General features: G+C 40.6%; 1 protein-coding gene across 1 annotated transcript; it reads left to right on the forward strand.

Moving 5' to 3' along the window:
* Window positions 1–11,032: 11,032 nt before the first annotated feature.
* LOC133761049 (olfactory receptor 10J1-like) lies at window positions 11,033–20,680 on the forward strand. The gene is made up of 2 exons (XM_062193697.1): window positions 11,033–11,534; window positions 19,749–20,680. The coding sequence occupies exons 1-2, from the start codon at window positions 11,033–11,035 to the stop codon at window positions 20,678–20,680; spliced, it is 1,434 nt and encodes a 477-aa protein (XP_062049681.1).
* The last annotated feature ends 539 nt before the right edge of the window (window positions 20,681–21,219 follow it).

Here is a 21,219-nt window from a genome sequence, read left to right on the forward strand (position 1 = left end):
CACATAAGACATCTTCCTTCATGCTTAGCTTTTGTTATATAGGTTTGAACTGATTATGACAATTGTCCTTTCTTCTGTGTTTTTACATATTGTGAATAGAAGAACTGACTGCTTTTATTTTAGATGATCATTGCAAGGTTATTTGTAGAGTGAGTAGTGCTGGAAGATAGAGATGGTGCCTCTATTTGGAACAAAAGGTGGGCTGTCTCTTTGCAAATTATAGCAAATTCTGGTCCATAAGCTCTGGGTTCCACTTTTCTAATACGACTCACTGGAAGGTGGTATGAGCATTTGACACAGGGGCTTAACTTGCATTCTGTATTGGGTTGCCTGGTTCCAGTCTGAGTTCTTCTGCTTTCAGTGCAGCTTACTACTAATGAGCAGTCTAGGTGGCAACAGATGATGTCTTGAATACTCTGGTCCTGCCGCTCATGTGGGATACCTGGATGAAGTTCTAGGCTCTTGGCTTTAGTCTTGCACAGCCCTGGCTGTCATGGGCATTTGGGGAGTAATCTACCAGATGAAAGTATGGAAGACCTCTCTCTCTTTCTCTCTCTCTCTCTAACAATATGAAAATTTAATAAAATAATGAGATTCTCTGTAAGTTGAGGGTACCTCTAACATTCAAATAAAACACTGGGGATTTACATTTTCCAGGCAGATTTTCTAGCTGAAGGGAAAATGCTATAAATGAAAATAGGCGTATGAAAAAAATTCTATAGACAAAGCAGAGAGATTTTCACTACTCCGTACAACAAATCTCTCTATCTTTTTTTTTTTTATTTCCACAGTCCTATGAACTAGAGTTAAAACATTAGAGGAATTCTTCCTGGAGAAATGGAGATTATCAAGAGAATATATCTCTAAATACTGACATCTGAATGTGATTTCGAATGCAAATTACTTTTCACTTTATTGACCTATATTCACAGACACACACCTAGATCTTCCAGTTGCTTTATCAGAGTTTTCTCTCAGATAAGAATGAATAGCCAAGGTGTTTTTCTTTCTTTTTTATTTATTTGAGGCAAAGTTACAGAGAGGCAGAGAGAGAAAGAGATCTTCCATTCACTGGTTCACTTCCCAAATGGCAGCAATGGCTGGAGCCGGACTGCTCCAAAACCAAGAACCAGGAGCTTCTGCCAGGTCTCCCACATGGGTACAGGGGCCCAAGGACTTGAGCCATCTTCTACTACTTTCCCAGGATGTAGCAGAGAGCTGGATCAGGAGTGGAGCAGTTGAGACTCTAACCAGAGCCTATATGGGATGCTGGCCCTCCAGGTGGCGTCTTTACCTCACCCCAAACATGTTTTTCTAATATAGAAGACCATACTAGAAGAAAAAAACAGCAAAAACATAAGAAAATTGGAAAGATTGATAAAAGAGTTGTAATGGTCAATAATTATAAGTTCATAACAAGTGAATAGAGAAAATCAATCATTAATAAAAAGTATGTTTCAAAACACTGAAGAACATGAATTTCCAAATTGAGTGACTGGCATGGCAGGAAAAAAATGAAATGTAAACACATTGGTTAGCACCATCATGTGATGTCAAAATTATAGGGATGAATTAAAATGCTAAAAGTTTCCCAAAAAGGCCAAGGGGAAAAAACTAATCATATTCAAAAGACTGAGATTTCAAATGAAATAAGATTTTAAATAATTACATCACAGGTTAGAAAACAAAATGACAGTGGCTTCAAAATTGAGAAAAATCATTTCTAAGCTAAAATAATGTATCTGGCTATACTAAAATGTATGTAGAAACAATAAACATATTTTCAGAAGGGTAGCATTTCAAAGAATTTTCATCCAGTAGTCTTGACCTCAGTAAGCCACTGAAGTGATGCTTCATCACATAAGGAATCCAGAAATAGAGAAACTTGCATAGGACAGACAGTGGGCATCTCAGGATGCTGGTGAAGAAGCATCCCTGAGTCATAGCCCTGCACCAGTCCTAGAGAACAGACCAGACTAGATTGGATAAGGACAGTAAAGATCCAGGATGGTGGTCTTAAGACAAGAAACCAAGTAATTAGCAGCCTTCCTAAATGAATCAATATAACTTAGGGAGATATCCTGATAGTTCGACTGTATCTAACTCCATGGAGAAAAAGTTTGCTGTAAAGTTTGGGAGCTGATTTATTATAGCTACTTTAAACTATACCAACAAAAGTGTTCAATTATAAAAATTGAGCAAGAAAGCAATTTCAAAGGAAGAGATGAGCTGCATGGCTCAAATATGAATAACATTTGCACAATACTGAATGTTTTGAAGATAGATTTAATTTTTACTGAGAGGATTACAGGATAGATATGTGTATGTGTTTGTGCTCATGCACACACAGATGGTATTATAAATGGACTAGGAAGTCAAGAGACAATATCTAACAGTTAGGAATCAAAAAATAATTACATGCATATTACATACACTATAGCAGAAATACAGGTGTAAATAACATGAGAAATAAGTAAAAACTTTAAAATGATTGCCTCTATGAAGCAAAAATGAGTGGAGAGCATTTTTTTAGCAAAGTAGTACTATTTCACATTTTAAATTTTATATTTGGATTATTTATTAAAAACAAAATTAAATTGTAATTCAGAATGCCTGTAGGAGAAATAGAAATGGTAGATGTATGACTCCCTAGCTAGAAAAAGAAACAATAAAAAAGTAATCAATCAAATAAAAGGTTAGGTAAGATATAAATAGAGATTAGGAAATCTTAGCAAATAAAAAATACAAAACATAAGAGTAATAATAAACAGTTTATCATTATAATAAATGTGAATGGATTAGGCTAATTAATTGAAATGCAGAGGCTCTCAGATTGAATTTTAATGCTATAATACTTCACTATTTAAAAAAATAAAAAAATGTATATTAAAGTAACATGAAACAGAAATACTGAAAATAAAGAGGTAGACACTGTATTTAGGCAAATACAGACAAAAAGCAAGTTGATGTAATAGCACTCATATCATACAAAAGATTATTCAAAGTAAAAAACTACTAAGGGACTTACAATATTGATAAACAAAATACTTCACCAAGAAGACATTCTGTTCATGAATTTATAAAGTTCTAACAGCATAGCTCCAAAATGTATTATGCAAAAACTGATAAAATTACCAGAGTAATTGACAAAACACCCTAACATAGTAGGAAATATTAACACATTCCTCTTGGAAACTGACTAATCAAATGATCGATGGGCTAATAGGGGTTTGGAGGGTTACAATGATGATTACAAGAGATTAGATGCATTTAGAGTGGTATGGCCATTGGCAAGAGCAATAATTAACCAGGCTAATCTAAAATTCAAATACAAAATACAAAGAATATTTATTCTTTTGACCCCAAAGGATGCCTCAATGCTGATAGTAAACACACACACACACATACACACATATATATGTATGTATATTTTTTTCATGCACCACAATAGCCAAGTTCTCCTCTATTACCCTTCCTCATGGATCTGAAATTTACCTTACTAAATACTTATACAGCACTTACTCCATGTTAGGCATTATTCTAAGTACTTTTAGTGCTTACTCATGCAATCTTTATAATCATTATAAAAGTAATATTGTTCATTGCATTTACAAATAAGGAAATTGAGATAGAGAGAGACTGAGCAATTCATCCAGGACATACAACCAGTACATCACAGAGTGGCACCCAAACCCAGGAGCTCTGACACCTGGATCCAAGACGTGGACTCCTGTATTAAGCTCATTTTCTTAATATAAACATACTTGAATTGAAGAAGAAATGCAAATGAAAATCTAAAATGTAAAATGTGTAGTACTGTAACCAAAGTACTATGCATCAAAACTAATGAAATACACCAGAAGAAATTCTTAGAAAAAAAGTTTTAATTTATTTGTTTGAAAGACAGAGTTACAGAGAGAGAGAGAGAGAGAGAGAGAAGGAGATAGAGAGACCTTCCATCTACTGGTTCAATGCCCCAATGGCCACAATAACCAGGGCCGGGCCAGGCCTATGCCAGGAACCAGGAGCTTCTTGGTCTTCTGTGTGGGTGCAGAGGCCCAAGGACATGGGCCATTCTCTGCTGCTTTCCCAGGCACATTAGCAAGGAGCTGGATCAGGAGTGAGGCAGCTGGAATTTGAACTGGCTCCTACATGGGATACTGGCACTGCAGGCTGTGGCTTTACCTGCTGCACCATAGTATATGGTATATATATACATATATACCATATACATATATATATATATACACACACATATATACACACATAGTATATGTATATATTTGGGAAATAATAAATGAAGACTTAATTTCAAGAAATTTGGAGATGAATAACAAAATAAATGAAAAGAAATTAGAAATAATAAAAATGAAGTCATAATTAATTAAAATATAAAAGTAAAGAAAGTTTAAAAAGAGAAATGTTACTTTTAAAAAATTTGATAGGCAGAGAGACAGAGATAGAGACAGAAAGCAGAGACAGCTCCCACCCACTGCGTTCATTCTCCCAAACACCCTCAGAGGGCCAAAACTGAGAGCCAGGAATACAGTCCATGCTCCCATAATGGGTGACCAGGACACAATTACATGAGTCACCACTGTTGCCTCTCAGAGCCTGCATTAGTCTGAAGCTGGAATCAGGAGCCAGAGCCAGGAATTGAACCCAGGCCAAATGTCTGCCCCAGATATATTACTTTTAAAAGTTAAAATCCTGAGGTTGGTGCTGTGGAGTAGAGGTAAAACTGCTACCTACAGTGCTGGCATCCCATATGGGCACCAGTTTGAGTTCTGGTTGCTCCACTTCTGATCCAGCTCTCTGCTATAGCCTGGGAAAGCAGAGGAGGATGGCCCAAATCCTTGGGCCCCTGAACCCACTTGGGAGATCCAGATGAAGCTACTGGCTCCTACTTTGGCCTGGCCTAACCCTGGGCAATGAGGTCATTTGGAGAGCGAACCAGAGGATTGAAGATCTCTCTGTCTCTGCCTCTCCCTCTCTGTAATTCTGACTTTTAATAAAGTTAAGATCTTTGAAGAAATCAGTTTAGAAATGAAACATTTGACAACCATGATTAAGAAAAATCAGAGGGTCATAATAAACAAAATCAGGCTAGGAAAATGGTATACAAGGGTGGATATAGATTAAAATACTTATGAAAGCATATTTTGAACAACTTTATGCTTATATATTTGGAAAATTATACATTTGGTGGAAACACACACATACACATGTATACCTACATATTTGACCAGAAAAAAAAAATAGAAAAGTCACCAGAATAATGACTCTAACAAAGCAGAAATTGTAATAATGAAAAATCTATTCTTTGAACAAAGAAAAAGAAAAAAGATAAAAAGACATCAGACTCAGAGATAGAAAGGTGTGAAAATAGTATTAAATACTAAAATTTATAGAGGCACTTAAAGAGGTTGCTAATTGCAAACCTTTGGTTTCAAAAAAAGAAAAGCAGGAAAAGATAATTATCAGCCAATAATGGATACATAAAAAAATAGCAAACTGAATTCAAAAGTATGTTAAAAGATCATCTAGGGTTTGCCTTAAAAATATATGAATGAACCAGCATTAGAAGAATCTATTAATACAACTCACCCTCTAACCAACTACAAAATAAAAAGCATATAATTACATGGCAGGATGTAGAAAAGTAGCTACCTGAAAATTTAACAGCCCATTCATGATAAACTTGCAAGCAAACCAGGAATAGAAGGCAACTTTCTTATTCTGATAAAAGGTATCTACAAGGGGCCAGCACTGCGGAGTAGCGGGTAAAGCTGCCTGTAGTGCTGGCATTCCATATGGGCGCTGGTTCAAGTCCCAGCTGCTCCTCTTCCAATCCAGCTCTCTGCTATGACTTGGGAAAGGAGTAGAGGATGTCCCAAGTCCTTAGGCCCCTGTACCCACATGGGAGACCCAGAAGCTCCTGGTTCCTGGCTTTGGATTGGCTCAGCTCCAGCCATTGCGGCCATCTGGGGAGGGAACTAACAGATGGAAGACCTCTCTTTCTGCCTCTGCCTCTCTGTAACTCTGCCCGTCAAATAAATAAAAATCTTTTTTTTTTTTTTTTGACAGGCAGAGTGGATAGTGAGAGAGAGATAGACAGAGAGAAAGGTCTTCCTTTTTGCCGTTGGTTCACCCTCCAATGGCCGCCGCTGCCGGCTCATCGCGCCGATCCGAAGCCAGGAGCCAGGTGCTTCTCCTGGTCTCCCATGAGGGTGCAGGGCCCAAGGACTTGGGCCATCCTCCACTGTCTTCCCGGGCCATAGCAGAGAGCTGGCCTGGAAGAGGGGCAACCGGGATAGAATCCGGTGCCCCAACCAGGACTAGAACCAGGTGTGCTGGCGCTGCAAGGCGGACGATTAGCCTGTTAAGCCATGGCGCTGGCCAAAAATCTTTTTTTTTTTTTAAATGGCATCTACCAAATCCTGTAATAAGTATCATATTTAATGATTAATAAAACATGAGAAGCATTTAAATTCAGATCTGTAGAAAGACAAAAATGACTCTAGCTGCTATTATTCAGTATTATAGTTCAAAATCAAATGCAATAAGTCGAAATCAGTAAACAAGACAAATAAATAAATCCTTAAAATATATTAAAAAAGAAAAGTTAAAAAATTTGTAAATGGTGTAATCATTAGTATTGTTTCTCCCTTTTAAGAATAAAACTCCATCTACTGCAGACTTTTATAGTGTTTTTCATCCATCTTATTTCAGATAAATATACAATAAGAATCATTTTTTTAAATCAGTGGTTTCACCGTACATAATTTCAATATCAGAGTTTCCATTCTATTTCTAATTTCAAAGAGCTATAATATTTAAATAGAGCTAACAGACAAACTGTGAAGAAGGAACATCAACAAATAAAGCTTTAGATGAACTGATTGCTTCAAGGTCTCGATAAGATTTGCTGCCTAACTTTGTGCCACTCCTGGAAGGATTTCAAACAGATTCAATGAGGTTATGCACAGGCCGTTCTTAAGCAGTGATAAATATACTAGGAATTCATCACTTAGCCATGATGAGCTCAAGTATTTTCAGTTTCCCTTAGTAAATGTTTGAGGACCTTGACAGAGATTATGTGGAATTGAACTGAATGCCTGGCAACTATTGCACGCTTGTCAGTCTCCCAGTTTTCTCGTCTTGTCAAAGACAACACAATAAACTGTCTTTCAAGGATTCATCTCTTGGTATTCTGGTACTCAGAAAGGGAATCTTCTACTCTTCAAGTTCCTAAAAGAAAGGCATATACTGAACACCAGAACTAGGAATTACTGAGACCCAGGTCCTAGGAAAACTTGGTGGATTTGCTATCTGGTTTTCCTCCAACCTTCAGCAAGGTCTACCTTGGGCTCCCGTTATACAAGATAAACAAGACTGGGGCTTCTTGCTGACTAAACACTGGAAGAGAGTGGCAAGACAACTCTAATACAAGACTTCCTTCTAGTCTTTCCAGAGTAAGAGGTTCTCAGCTTTTCCTAGGTAATACACGGTGATGTGCAGGTGATACAAAGCCAGCAGAAGTGGCATGCAGTAGATGCATTTTCTACTATCTGCTCAGGTTTCTCCTACATTCGGTGTACTCAGCATATGAGAATTAATTATTTGCTTAATCATTATTTAGTGACAGAATCAATGAAATGAATAAAGTGCTCACAGACAGATCCTTCATTGTGAGGACAAAGAGACATTGGAGTATGCGTGACTTGTCTAATGAAGCTGCATCCCTAAACCTTGCTGGGTCCTGAGGCCCTCCCTATGACTGTGGTAATGAAGCAAGGGTTCTTCACTCACTGAGAAAGGCAGGACCATGACCTGGTGCAAAGGCTTTGTCCCTGTGGGAAATCTTGGTTTGTTTTAGTATCAATCTATATGATTGGGTTGATGAACTGCTTTCATAATGAGATCCCCAGACATCTCGGTGTTTGGAACTTGCTAGAGCTGCCTTGGGGACAGTCACTGTGGCTTTGGGAAAAGAGACCCCAGGGCCCTAGGCAGAGCAGACAGCTGAAATCCAGACTTAAAGAGACAGAGCAACGGGGAAAGCACAGGAGAGCTGCTTTCAGTATGCTTGCTATTCTCAGATCTGACTAATCAGGTAGAGGAGTTAGCTGGAAACCTTGGTGGTTTCCGTTTTCTTCTGGTCATTCCCTTTGGAGGATTTTCTGTGTCGTGGCCTCTACAACACAACTGGAAACAGTGGTTTCCAGCTTTACTCTCCTAGCCCTGAAAGAGCCACATCCCTTCCTGGTCAGATGTAAGTCACATCCCACCACTCGATGAAGCAGAGAGACTCATTCTGTGACTAAATGGGGCCTCATGGCCCTGTGTCATGGGAAACCACTTGTTCTTTTTCTTTTCTCTTCTTGTAATATTGCCAAGTGGGAAAAAGGTGAATATACGACTGCATCATAAAACTTAGGGATCTAAAAGCATCAATGCTCAAAAATGTCAGCCAGAGAGGATTATGTGGGCACTAGCCTTTCAGAATTTCAGGCACAGGTTTCAAAGGGCTTAACTGATCAAGTAAGCCCAAAATACAATCAGAAGGATGTCATACTGAGTGAGCCAGGAAAACTGGAACAATCGGTGCTGTCCCTGCCACCCTCTGTCTCATTCTGGTATGTGGAGCCAAAAGGCAAGGAATGGAACATCTGACTCGCATTCAGTGACGGAATCCCCTCTCTTTAAACTGGAAAAATGTATTTTCTGAACAAAGAAGTCCCTGCTGTTTCCTTCTCCTTCCTGCCTCCAGATCTCAGTCAGAGTCCAGGAAGACGCAGGTCAGCAAAAGGCTGGCTGACACCTCAGTGTGGCGTGAGTGCAGGGTCAGAGTGGGAAGCTCTGGGCACAGGCGTTCTGCAGAACTTGTGGGGGTCAGGGGAGCCCTGGGAACGGCTCACTCATGCCATCCAATGTCCCTGGGCTTCTCACCCCTGCTTCAGTATTGTGTTTCCTTCCCTGCTATCTCTTTCTGATGTCTCCAAATGACAGCAGAACATCTTTAAACTGCCAGCTGCCAGCCAAACATGAGCTGGATGAAGACCACCTCCTAGCCTTGATGTCAGGCTTGGGAGGAGAGAAGTGTCAGAGAATGACCCTCATTTTTCATTCTCTAAGAAATATAAATGATAAAGTAATGACCTAAAATATTTATATTTCAAAATGTCTGATCTATATATCCTTGGTTACCATTTTTTTAGCAGCATCTTCTGTGTGCTGGGCTCTCCTGCTAAATGCCTAATTCAGACATCAGTTCCCTGGGTAGATGTTAATACTGTCTTCATTCCACAGGTGAAGTCGCTCAGGCCTAGAGAGATGAGAAACATTTTCAAGGTTACAAGTGAAGTAAGTGGAGCTGGAGTTTAATCACAAAGGTGTCTGGGCTGGTGCCGCAGCTCCCCGGGTTCTAGTCCCAGTTGGGTTGCCGGTTCTGTCCCGGTTGCTCCGCTTCCAGTCCCGCTCTCTGCTGTGGCCCGGAAGTGCAGTGGAGGATGGCCCAAGTCCTTGGGCCCTGCACCCGCATGGGAGACCAGGAGGAAGCATCTGGTTCCTGGCTTCGGATCGGCGCGCTGGCCGTAGCGGAATTTGGGGGTGAACCAACGGAAGGAAGACCTTTCTCTCTGTCTCTCTCTCTCACTCTGCCTGTCAAAAAACAAACAAACAAACAAAAAAACAAAGGTGTCTGACTCCAGAACACCCCATCTCATCCCCCCACATTTCAGAATCTAGAGTTAGAAGAGAAGTGGTAGAAGAGAAGTGGGTAAGAAAATTAAGGATTGTTCTTTCCAGTCTATGGACAAGGACTAGAGAAACTAATGACAATAGCCATCCATAAACACAACAAAGCAAGAAAGTGTGTGTGTGTGTGTGTGGTCCCAACTTACAGTTAGATCCAAGAGGTATGGGAAGTGGGGATTGGGGATGAGGGGGTCAGATGAAGGGAGAGAAGCAAAAATTGAATGTATTGTTTGTCTGCTTTTTATCAAGAACTGACTATGGCAATTTATATACAGTATTCGTATATAATCTCCATGGCAACATGATGGGGTGGATAATCTTTTCTCTATTTTATAGATAAGCAAATGGAGACAAATGGAACAAGCAAAGAAAACCAGGCATCTCTCCATTTACACTGGGGTTAAAGACAGAGACTTTTATGAACTTAAAGATTTTCTTGTTTTTTTTTTTAATCACTGTTGCCTTACAGATATTAATATTTCCAAATCTCAGAAGTTTTATTGAACTTAACTGGAGACTAGATAATCGAAGCAGAAGCGACCCTCCACATAGAAGAAGGGAGGTGCAGGTATTTACTAACACAAGTGCTATGTTGGGGCTATGGGAAGAAAGTGGGAATGGATAGGGAGTTGATTCTGGTTCACAGATCATTATAGGTCCACACACCAGACTCTTCTAAAAAAATAAAATAAAAAGCAGTGTTTCCTCTCGCTGCCATGTTCCAGTCATTAGTAATTTTTACTTTGAACCACGTGTGGAGGCAGTGTTTGCTGCCTTAATTCACTGAATGGAAACCCTTTGGAACAGAGTTGGAACTTGTCCCTTGCCTCCCAGGAATGTGCCCCTCACAGCTCTATCTCTGGCTCAAACTAACTCATTTGTTAGGTGTGTCCTTAGCACTCTGACACACAAGGGACCATTGTTGGTTTAAACAAGGTGAGTTTGAGTGGTGTTCCAGAGGTGAGCACAGTAATTTTAGTGGCTTCTCTAGTCTATATCTACTTCTAGCAAAGATAGATAGGAGTTTCCAATACTTTCTTTGCATATTTTTTCTCTCCCTGTCCCCCACTACATCTTCCCCAATCCAAAGGCTCTGAGAACTTGAGAGATCTTTGAGCACTTGGCCAATATTGAATTTTGAGTGTTTATAACACCTTGAGCTACCCCATTTTTGAGTCTCTGCATGACTGATGATTACCTGGACCAGGCTACTGAGTCCAGCTTGAAGAGTTAATTTTCCCACTTCATCTCTTTCAGACCCAGATTCTCCTCAATGTCAAGAACCAATTTCACAGTGGTAACGAATTTTACCTTTGAAGGTTTCTCTATTTTTGGGTGGCACCATAGACTCATCCTTTTTGTGGCATTTTTGATCTTATACCTGCTAACCCTTGCCAGTAATGCCATCATCTTGACAGTTATTCACCTGAACCGTCAACTTCACACACCCATGTACTTCTTCCTAAGTGTGCTGTCCATTTCTGAGACCTGTTATACCGTGGCCATCATCCCCCGAATGCTGTCCAGTCTCCTCAACCCAGAACAAGCCATCTCCATCCCAGAGTGTGCCAGTCAGCTCTTCTTCTATCTCACTTTTGGTGTCAACAACTGCTTCCTGCTCACAGCTATGGGGTATGACCGGTATGTGGCCATCTGTAACCCTCTGCGATATTCAGTCATCATGGGAAAAAAGGCATGCTTGCAACTGGCAGGTGGGTCCTGGAGCATTGGGCTGAGCACAGCCATCATCCAGGTGTCTTCTGTGTTCAGTCTGCCCTTCTGTGACGCCAGTGTCATCTCCCACTTCTTTTGTGACATCCGGCCCCTCATGAAGCTCGCCTGTGCTGACACCACCATCAAGGAATTTATCACTTTGCTCATCAGTCTGTGTGTTCTTGTTCTGCCCATGGTCTTGATCTTCATCTCCTATGTCCTGATTGTCACTGCCATCTTCAAGATCGCATCTACTGAAGGCCGGAAGAAGGCCTTTGCAACCTGTGCCTCACACCTCACAGTGGTCATTGTCCACTATGGCTGCACCTCTTTCATCTACCTAAAACCCAAATCCCAAAATTCCCTGCAGGACAGGCTCATCTCAGTGACATACACTGTCATCACTCCCCTGTTAAACCCTGTTGTATACAGCCTGAGGAACAAAGAGGTCAAAGACTCCTTGCTCAGAGTTTTGGGTAAAAAAACCCTCTCTTAGATGCTAGTCAGTCTTAATAGCATTGAAATGAAAAATACTTGTTGAGATGACACAATGAGGAAGTTATTCAGATAACAGATAGTATGAGGACACCAGGTGCCTGATCTGGGAATGGGGTTGGGGGTGGGGATAAAATAAAACAAAGAAGGAAAATATTCATGATATAAGAGATGGGTGGATTTGCCAAGCCAGACAGATGGGTTTATCAAACTTGATGTAAATCAAGTAAGATAAAGCATATCTATGCACTGTAGTATAATGTTAGACATTATTCCTGTTACTTGTGGCATAAGGTACTGTAAACTAGCAGGCAGCCTGGGAAGAATATATAGTATCATATCACAGGCATTTACGTATGCTGAATTTGGCCTCAGTAAGAAAATCAGAGCTCTAAAATGACAGGCCCTCTGCTGGGTACACATGACACTCCCAGTGCTATATTTTATACTATAATTAACAACCACAAACAATCCACACCATTAATTGTTTACCTTGTGCCTATTACAACATGCATAAACCCTAGACAGCTGTCGGACACAAGCTCTAATAGCCAGTTTACAAGCTGGTTGAAAAGTTTATCTTTCAAGCTGCTTAAGCAACAGCAATAAAAATGTCTTCCTTCATATTTGGAAATTGCAAAAGAAGAGCCTCCATCTTTCCTACCTCCTTCGCTCTCCCCAGACACCTGGGATATGATATACTCTGTTTTTGCTCTGCAGGGACACCCCCTGCTGGCTGGTGTACCCATTCTCAGTTGATGTGAATGTTGAAATGCTGACTGTGCATAGCTGCTCTCTTCCATAAAGAATTGTCATTGGCTGAAAGAAATCTAAGATAGTACAATTCTCACCTGCAAAGGTAGCCCACATGGGCATCTTAATGACACAGAACCAGAGGGAGAGAGTGAAACAAAGAAGGAAAATATTAATGAAAGAAGAGATGGATGCATTTGCAGAGCTAGATGGAGGGATTTACCAGATTTGATGAAAATCAAATAAGAAAAAATGTAACAATGCATTGCAATAGGATGATAGGCATTATTCTTGCTATTCTTGTCATAAGGCATCGTAAAACAGTGGGTGGGTAGTGCCCCTCATCATGCCTCAAGATGGAACTAATCTTAGTGTAAAATTCTAGAGCCCTCCACTGAATCGGCCTCAAGTTAACCTCCACATTATTGCTTAGATCTTCTCTATCCCATCCTGCTTCTCTCACTCCGTTTTCTCTGAGAGTATTCCCTTAATCAGTCACTTGCATTTGGGTCTCAGTTTCAACTTCTGCTTTCTAGGGAACCCAGACTAAGGAAGATATTATATGTACCTGGAACAGGCTTCACTCTGTGTTCTCTTTTCATCAGTTTCTCTTAGATATGCCCGGTACAGAGTGCTCATATATGCTCAATAATTATTACTTTTTTATTTTTTTTTGGACAGGCAGAGTGGACAGTGAGAGAGAGAGAGAGAGAGAAAGGTCTTCCTTTTCCGTTGGTTCACCCTCCAATGGCTGCTTCGGCCGGCACACTGCAGCTGGCGCATCGCGCTGATCCGAAGCCAGGAGCCAGGTGCTTCTCCTGCTCTCCCATGCGGGTGCAGGGCCCAAGGACTTGGGCCATCCTCCACTGCACTCCCAGGCCACAGCAGAGAGCTGGACAGAAAGAGGAGCGACCAGGACAGAATCCAGCGCCCCAACCGGGACTAGAACCCAGTGTACTGGCGCCACAGGCAGAGGATTAGCCTATTGAGCCGCGGCGCCAGCCATCAATAATTATTTATTAAAAGGAAGAAGGAATAGTGACAGCAGTGAAAATATAATTATCATCAGCAGGCAACCCTTATACCTCTTTTCCTTTTGTTACTATACTTTCAGGCTTTCTGACATCCTCTTTTGGTACCTTTACTGAGTGTATGTATCATTGATGATAGGCAAAATGCTAAACATTGTTCAGTTGATCCTCACCACATTTCAATGTGATAGGCATTTTATTATTTTCATTTTACAGATGAGGAAACTGAGACCTTCAAAGACTAAAGAAGGCCACAGAGATAGTGGGCAGCAGATTCAGGATTCAAACATAAGCAACACAACCGCAGGGTCTGAAGCTTCAATATAAGCTCATGATTATTGTAGCCACCTTTCTCCTTTATCATTAAACTATACAATTCCTTATTACTAAGAGAAGAAGGAGTCTTCCAAATTGTGGATTTATACAAATCTTAAATTCTTTTGGGGATGTCCTTGGACTTTGGAAATCAAAAAGTTCAGAAATTGTATGTTGTAATATGCCTTTGTTCCGTAAATATTTTGGGGCATCATTTCTCTAAACCACAAAGAGGAAGGGAAAAAACGAATTCTGAGGTGGGCCGAGGGCTACTGGACACATCAGACTCCTAACCTGTACGTGTATCTTCTTTCCCACAGTTGTTCATCCTGACTTCCTTCCAAGAAACCAATAATCCAAAATACCTGATACTTATGTTCTGTGATATTGTACACAGAGCACAGGCTTTGGCCCCAGAAATGTATATATTCCCAATGATTGATCCACCATTGTAAGCATAAGGCATCAGGGGTGTTACTTAACTTCCTTGGCCTTCATTTACTATCTGCACACTTAGGTTAACAATATCAATCTCCCAGGGCTACTGTGAGTAGCCAACAGTGTCATGGACCTTCAGGTACATGGGAAGCACCTCCTCCCCAACCACCCACTCTGCTCTCTGTAGTCACCATCAAGTCACCCTTGATATGGACATAGAGCTTTGACAGCAGGATTGCAATTCATAGAGTAAGTTCTTTCTTCCCAAATGGGGTTCTGTCTTCACAAATGGGATTCTCCTATTGTCTCTGATCTCATGTTCTAGCAAAAGGACTCCTAACTATTTCCCTAGGAACTCCCAAGGATTAATTCCTGGATACACCTGCCATGTGTTAATACACCATTCAGAACCTGTCTGTAATTCTCCTCCAGATTTCCTTCCCCAATACTCATTTACTGCCAAAACTCTTTTCATTGCATCATCCTTTTTTCTCTCCTATTTGCTTAATTGCCATTTCAAAGAGTCTAAGGATTCATATGTACCACTAATTCTCACACACAGTCTAAAATACTTACCAAAGAGCATATGCAACCATGTTTGAAGATACCATAATTTAATTTAAAGCACCAAATACTAACCTTATGGTTCTCTTTTTCAAAATGTACTGTTTTATCAATATATACAGATAGTACAATTATCATTATATGACCATTATTATCTAGTATAGATTTATGAAATATTTTGAAATTAAAAGGTCATCATACATAAAAAGTTGGAAACTCCACCTGTGGGTGATAAGAATATGGTAGAAGACAGTTCAAGAACAGACATAACTTTAGGACCTCAGTTAAATCTGTGTGAGTCCTACTTAGTGTTCTGAAGGAATCCTATTAGCAATTTCAAAGGGTCATTAGGAAGTCTGGACCTGAGATACTAATCTGAGTTGAATGCCAGAATGAAATATAATAAGATTCCAGGAATCTGGCCCCCAAACAAAGCAGTCTGCATTACTAGGAAAGTTTACAGAGGTTCTTTTGGCTGCTTTGCCAACGTTATTTCTAGAGTCACTCTGCATGTGCTCATTTATTTCTAGCACCAAATCCAAATATATTTACTGTTAATGGCTGAGTGGTCTCTCACACATCTCTTACCCATAAAATGGGATAATATTGACTTTATAAGGTCACTTGGAGGATTGGAAAATCTATGCGAGCATTCAATAAACATTAGTTGGCACTGAAGCTGAATATTTCTCCCTTTTACCAGGCACTACATTTTTGAACCATTAACCCAGCTTCCATTTCCAAAATCTTAATTTGCCCCCAAAGCAATGACATCATAAATTATTGATCTCTTTTCATTAACACTATCCTGTTCTGTTGAAATCCCATAGCCATCAACAATATCCAATGATGAATCATTGATATAGAGATCAGTTAGTTTGATTCATGTGTTAGAGTTGGAAACTATGCATATTTGTGAATGATCAGGAAGTTAGTATGAATGAACTTCATGAGAGTAGTTTATGAAAGGATTGGTTTTTCCTCTCCATTGATCCACACATTGATCCATGTACAAGCCCTATTGATTTGTCTCAAATATGTTTCACATCTCTCCCTCCTCTCCAGGCTCATTGTTACCCCTCTAATCAATCCCAGCTTTTTTTGTTATATCACCAGCCTAGCTGGTTTCCCTGCCTCTTCTCACCAACCTCAAATCCATATTCACACTGCTGCCACGTCAGTCCTGTCAAATCCCAGTACTGATGATGTCTTTGTCTAGCAGGGAAGCACAATCACTGGAGAGACAAGAAGAGGAAATAGGGTGGCTAACAGTCACAAAAGTTAATTACCTTGAGAAGTCAGTTGTTAAGGAACTTTGAAATCCGTGAACAGAAGGGATAAGTGAGACACAGATGACAGACCCTTAAAAGTGATAAAATCCAAATACATTTAAATCCTTTGTCAGCTGGTCTCTCTTTACCTACCTACACAATGTAATTTTCTGTAATCAACCTGAGTGTAATCAAGGACTGCTGTCTCCTCCCTGCCTCATTTACATGCAGTAACTGTTTCAGTTTATGATGATTCTCTATCACCAGTAACTAAACTGTGGCCCCCTCAAAGGCCGATGCAGCATCTTCTTCATTTCTGAATTCCTAGCAACTAACAAAAGTCCTGGTATATGCTAAGTGCTTGAAGAATGGATGGGCACAGACACACACCACATGTTAGACTAAGAAATTGCTAAAGAAGCACTAAGGCTACTCATGGCAAGTCTCCATTGGGAAGTAAATTTAAATTGGGTCTTGACAGACTAAATTTTTGCCAAAGAAAGAAAGGAAGGCGACTCTGGGTAAAGCAAACAGAGCATTTGAAGCATCATCTTCACTCTCTAGCTCCCATGAGAAGATCTTCATGGCTAAAGGATATTCACTTCCAATCCTGAATGCTACTTTGCAAAGACAGGCATCATAAACTTCCCTCTGCTAAGTCATGGCCCATTTAGCTGTTTTTTTTTTTTTTTTTGACAGGCAGAGTGGACAGTAGAGAGAGAGACAGAGAAAAAGGTCTTCCTTTTTTGCCGTTGGTTCACCCTCCAATGGCCGCTGCGGTTGGCGTGCTGCGGCTGGCACACCGCGCTGATCCGATGGCAGGAGCCAGGTGCTTCTCCTGGTCTCCTATGGGGTGCAGGGCCCAAGGACTTGGGCCATCCTCCACTGCACTCCCTGGCCACAGCAGAGAGCTGGCCTGGAAGAGGGGCAACCGGGACAGGATCGGTGCCCCGACCAGGACTAGAACCCGGTGTGCCGGTGCCACAAGGCGGAGGATTAGCCTATTGAGCCGTGGCGCCGGCCTCATTTAGCTGTTTTTATTATAAAAAGAAAACCAGATTCTCATTCTGGGGAGAGTCTGTGCCTGTAAGTGAATGGTCTGGATTTCCTGGGATCCAAGATGGCTGTGAGGTTGGGCTGCCTCTATTTGTCGCTATAGATTTGTAAGGCACATCTGTTAAAACAAAAACACACAGTGTACTTACTCCAATAGTAAATCTCATCTAAACAGACCAACTTCCTCTAATAATGTTCCTACTGGAAAAAAAACTTTTTCCAGTCTCCCAAAGCACTAATCCCACATATAATGAGATCCCCAGGCACCTGCTGCCTGCATCCTCCCAGCTCAGGTGGTTCTCAGCATGTCTTCAGGGAGTGACTTCCAGAAACCCAACTGGCTGATCCTTGGAGAGCACCTTCTCTGGCTTCAAAGACTTGTCCAAACAAAGGGTCTGTCAAGAATGACTGTGACTCCCAGATCTCAACACCTTCTCAATAGAACGTGTTTATCTCCTGCCTGCTTGGTCTCAGACGCTGTCACAGATCCTTTTGCTCACTTTGCTTTTCCTTGCACCTCCACAGTGTGGCCAAGGGATCCTAAAATTTTGATTTTTATTCCTTGGCCTCCTCTAGCCCAGCTCTCCTGTTGTGTCTGGGACAAGGCAGAATCATGTAAGTGCTCTTTAAAAAGGGAATGATATGGGGCTTGCTAGCCATAGACTGACTCCAATTTATTGCAGCAAAACAGCTATTGTCACAGCAGGGTAGGTCTTCATAAGGATATGTTTGCTCTTCCTTCCCTTGGTTTCCTTTGAAGAATTATAGGCCCTTAAGGGTGGAGGATGCTAACCAGGTCAGTAGAGCCATTCTTTTTCATTAAGATAGCACACTTTAGCCAGAATAGATAGCAATCTAGCTCAGTATTACTCAATGGGAACAGTATTGGTATTTGGGACATAATAAGTCCATGGGCTCCACAGTCCCATGTATTTATTACAGGACATTGAGCAGCATTAATTACCAGTAGCACCTGTGCTTGTTGTTATAACAATCAAAAATTCTGTCGGGCATTTCTGATTTCACCATAGACTTAGCATACTAACCCACGGCTAGATTATTGCCTAGTTTATGCTCAACAGCCTCACAGAAGATGAATGTCTTTAACTACATATTTTAGTGTCAAATTACTTTTTCCATTGGGAAATATTCTCTATTACAGCCGTACGCTCTTTTAACATTCTTAGTGCAAATGATTAACAGCTGGTCATCAACAACTTGTAAATAGATTTTTTTTTAATCTTAAGAAAAGTCTCCATGCCTAGTAACCTTCATCACTGATGTGATTTACTTTATGCAAAAAGTTGCTTTCTGAATATGCATAAGCAAATCAGAATATAATTTAAATACCCTACAGGAGCTTACTGTTTAAAGAGACAAAAATGTGAAATATTACATAAATTGGAATGATCCCCATCTCACAACAAAATGATGTATCTTTAGTGTATCTCTGTTTTTTATCTTCAGAGTCTGCTTTGGCTTTGGGTAAGGGACACTTGAATTTGTTGCATCCTCCCCGGTACAATTGTTTAGCCCTGCAAAGTAGGTGTAAGCTTACTCACAAAGTTGTATTGGCTGTAAATTTGCTTTTGAGTTTAGGGAAAGTAAAGATGTAGCACGGTTTATAACATATGTGAATCAGTGCTGGGAACTGTCAGCAGGCTTCCATCATTCAGACAGTTGTGGGGAGAGGTGGTTGTTGGTTAAAATTTCCCTTCCCCTTCTTGAAAACAGGATGAACCTTTCTGTATCTGTATTGCTTCTCCTTCCTAGGAGATGTGCAGTAGGAAAGATTCATAGTTTTGAAAGAAAAGAAGTCTCTGTTTCACCCCTAAACATTGTTTTCAAGCATCTAATTCATGCATAATCCTGAACTAGTCAGATATGAAACATATGATAGACATTACAAAGTTCCTGAGTGTATATATGAAAGAAGAAATAACGATGAGGCTACAAAATAATCCAAATAGACACAAGAACATAAGAATATAATATGATTGTATGGAGGACTGAAAACTTTCAATCATCTCTAAAGGATAAAAGCAGAAAAGGAAGAAGGACATTTCAAGGTCAGGGAGGAGAATAGGGGTGAAGTAGAGACATGCATAGTTATATGGTAAGAAAAATGAGACTACATGACTCTGCTATATGTAGAAAACTAATAGACAGACACAGAGTAAAATTATTCTATGTGAAGCTATGTAAACCCAGGGATTAAATTTAATCCACTAGGAAATTTATCCTCAGATTTATAGCTGAGAACTAGATTCAATCAATTCTGGAAATGTGTCTAACCTGCCTTACTGAAGCAGTATAACTTTTATTCTTCTACATTTCAGATTTGGAAATCACTCAATGAAGAGAGAGAATTGCACTCTCATTACTGAATTTACATTCCAAGGTTTCTCCAGCTTCCATGAGTATCAACTCACCCTTTTTGTTGTGTTCCTTACACTATACATCTTAACTATAGCAGGCAATGTAATCATTGTGACCATTATCCGAATTGATCATCATCTTCACACTCCAATGTACTTCTTCCTGAGCATGCTGTCCACTTCAGAGACCATATATACATTGGTCATTCTGCCAAGGATGCTCTCTAGCCTCGTGGGCATGAGCCAGTCCATATCATTGGCAGGTTGTGCCACCCAGATGTTCTTATTTGTAACATTTGGCATCACTAACTGCTTCCTGCTCACAGCAATGGGGTATGACCGCTATGTGGCCATCTGCAACCCCCTGAGATACACAGTTATTATGAACAAAAGGGTGTGCATCCAGCTGGTGTGGGGTGCCTGCAGCATTGGGCTGATTGTAGCCATCACACAGGTGACTTCTGTTTTCAGATTACCTTTCTGTGCCACAAAGGTGGCCCACTTCTTCTGTGACATCCGACCAGTGATGAAGCTCTCCTGCACTGATACCACTGTCAATGAGATCTTGACTTTGATCATCAGTGTTTTGGTACTTGTTGTTCCTATGGGTCTGGTTTTCATCTCTTATGTTCTCATTATCTCTACAATACTCAATATCGCCTCAGCTGAAGGCCGAAAGAAGGCCTTTGCCACCTGTGCCTCCCACCTCACTGTGGTCATTGTCCACTATGGCTGTGCCTCCATTGCCTACCTCAAGCCCAAGTCTGAGAACACCAGGGATCAGGACCAGCTGATCTCTGTGACCTACACAGTCATCACACCCCTTCTGAACCCCGTGGTGTACACCCTGAGGAACAAAGAGGTCAAAGATGCTCTGCACAGGGCTATTGGCCGAAAACACTCCTGACAGTTTAGACAGAATTCTCCTAAGGTTCTTGACACACAGTCCAGGCAGGAGTATGAGGAGTAGGGTCAGACACTTTTGGCTCCCTTAAGTAGGAGGGAAAATGAGTTACACTTCACTTATCTGAGAGTCTCTGTGATTTAAGAAAGTCCCTGAATGAAGTGTTGGCCCTATTTGTGTGAATAAATTGACAAACAAGAATAAGATATGTGTAAAGCAAAGGTCAGGGAGTAGTGTGCGCCAACGATTTTTCATTGACCTTTTGGTTTCCTAATGAACATCGACCTAATGAAGGCAATGGAGGGCCCCTTGAGAAAGCAGAATCAAGGCACACATGAAATGTTTTCCTACAATTTCTTCCTTCCTAATTGCCCGAATATGGTTTGAGCACATCCCAAGGGTTCACATGTTTGAGTTTAATACCCATGTGGGATACTGAAAGAGTGAAAACTTAATCTAACTGCAGTGCTTAAAAAAAGAGACTTAAAGATGATAAGGTCAGACAAGGTCATCCAGGTGGAGCCTGCATGATTGAAATCAGG

This window comes from Lepus europaeus, chromosome 5 (genome assembly GCF_033115175.1).
Source record: "Lepus europaeus isolate LE1 chromosome 5, mLepTim1.pri, whole genome shotgun sequence".
NCBI classification, from domain to species: domain Eukaryota; kingdom Metazoa; phylum Chordata; class Mammalia; order Lagomorpha; family Leporidae; genus Lepus; species Lepus europaeus.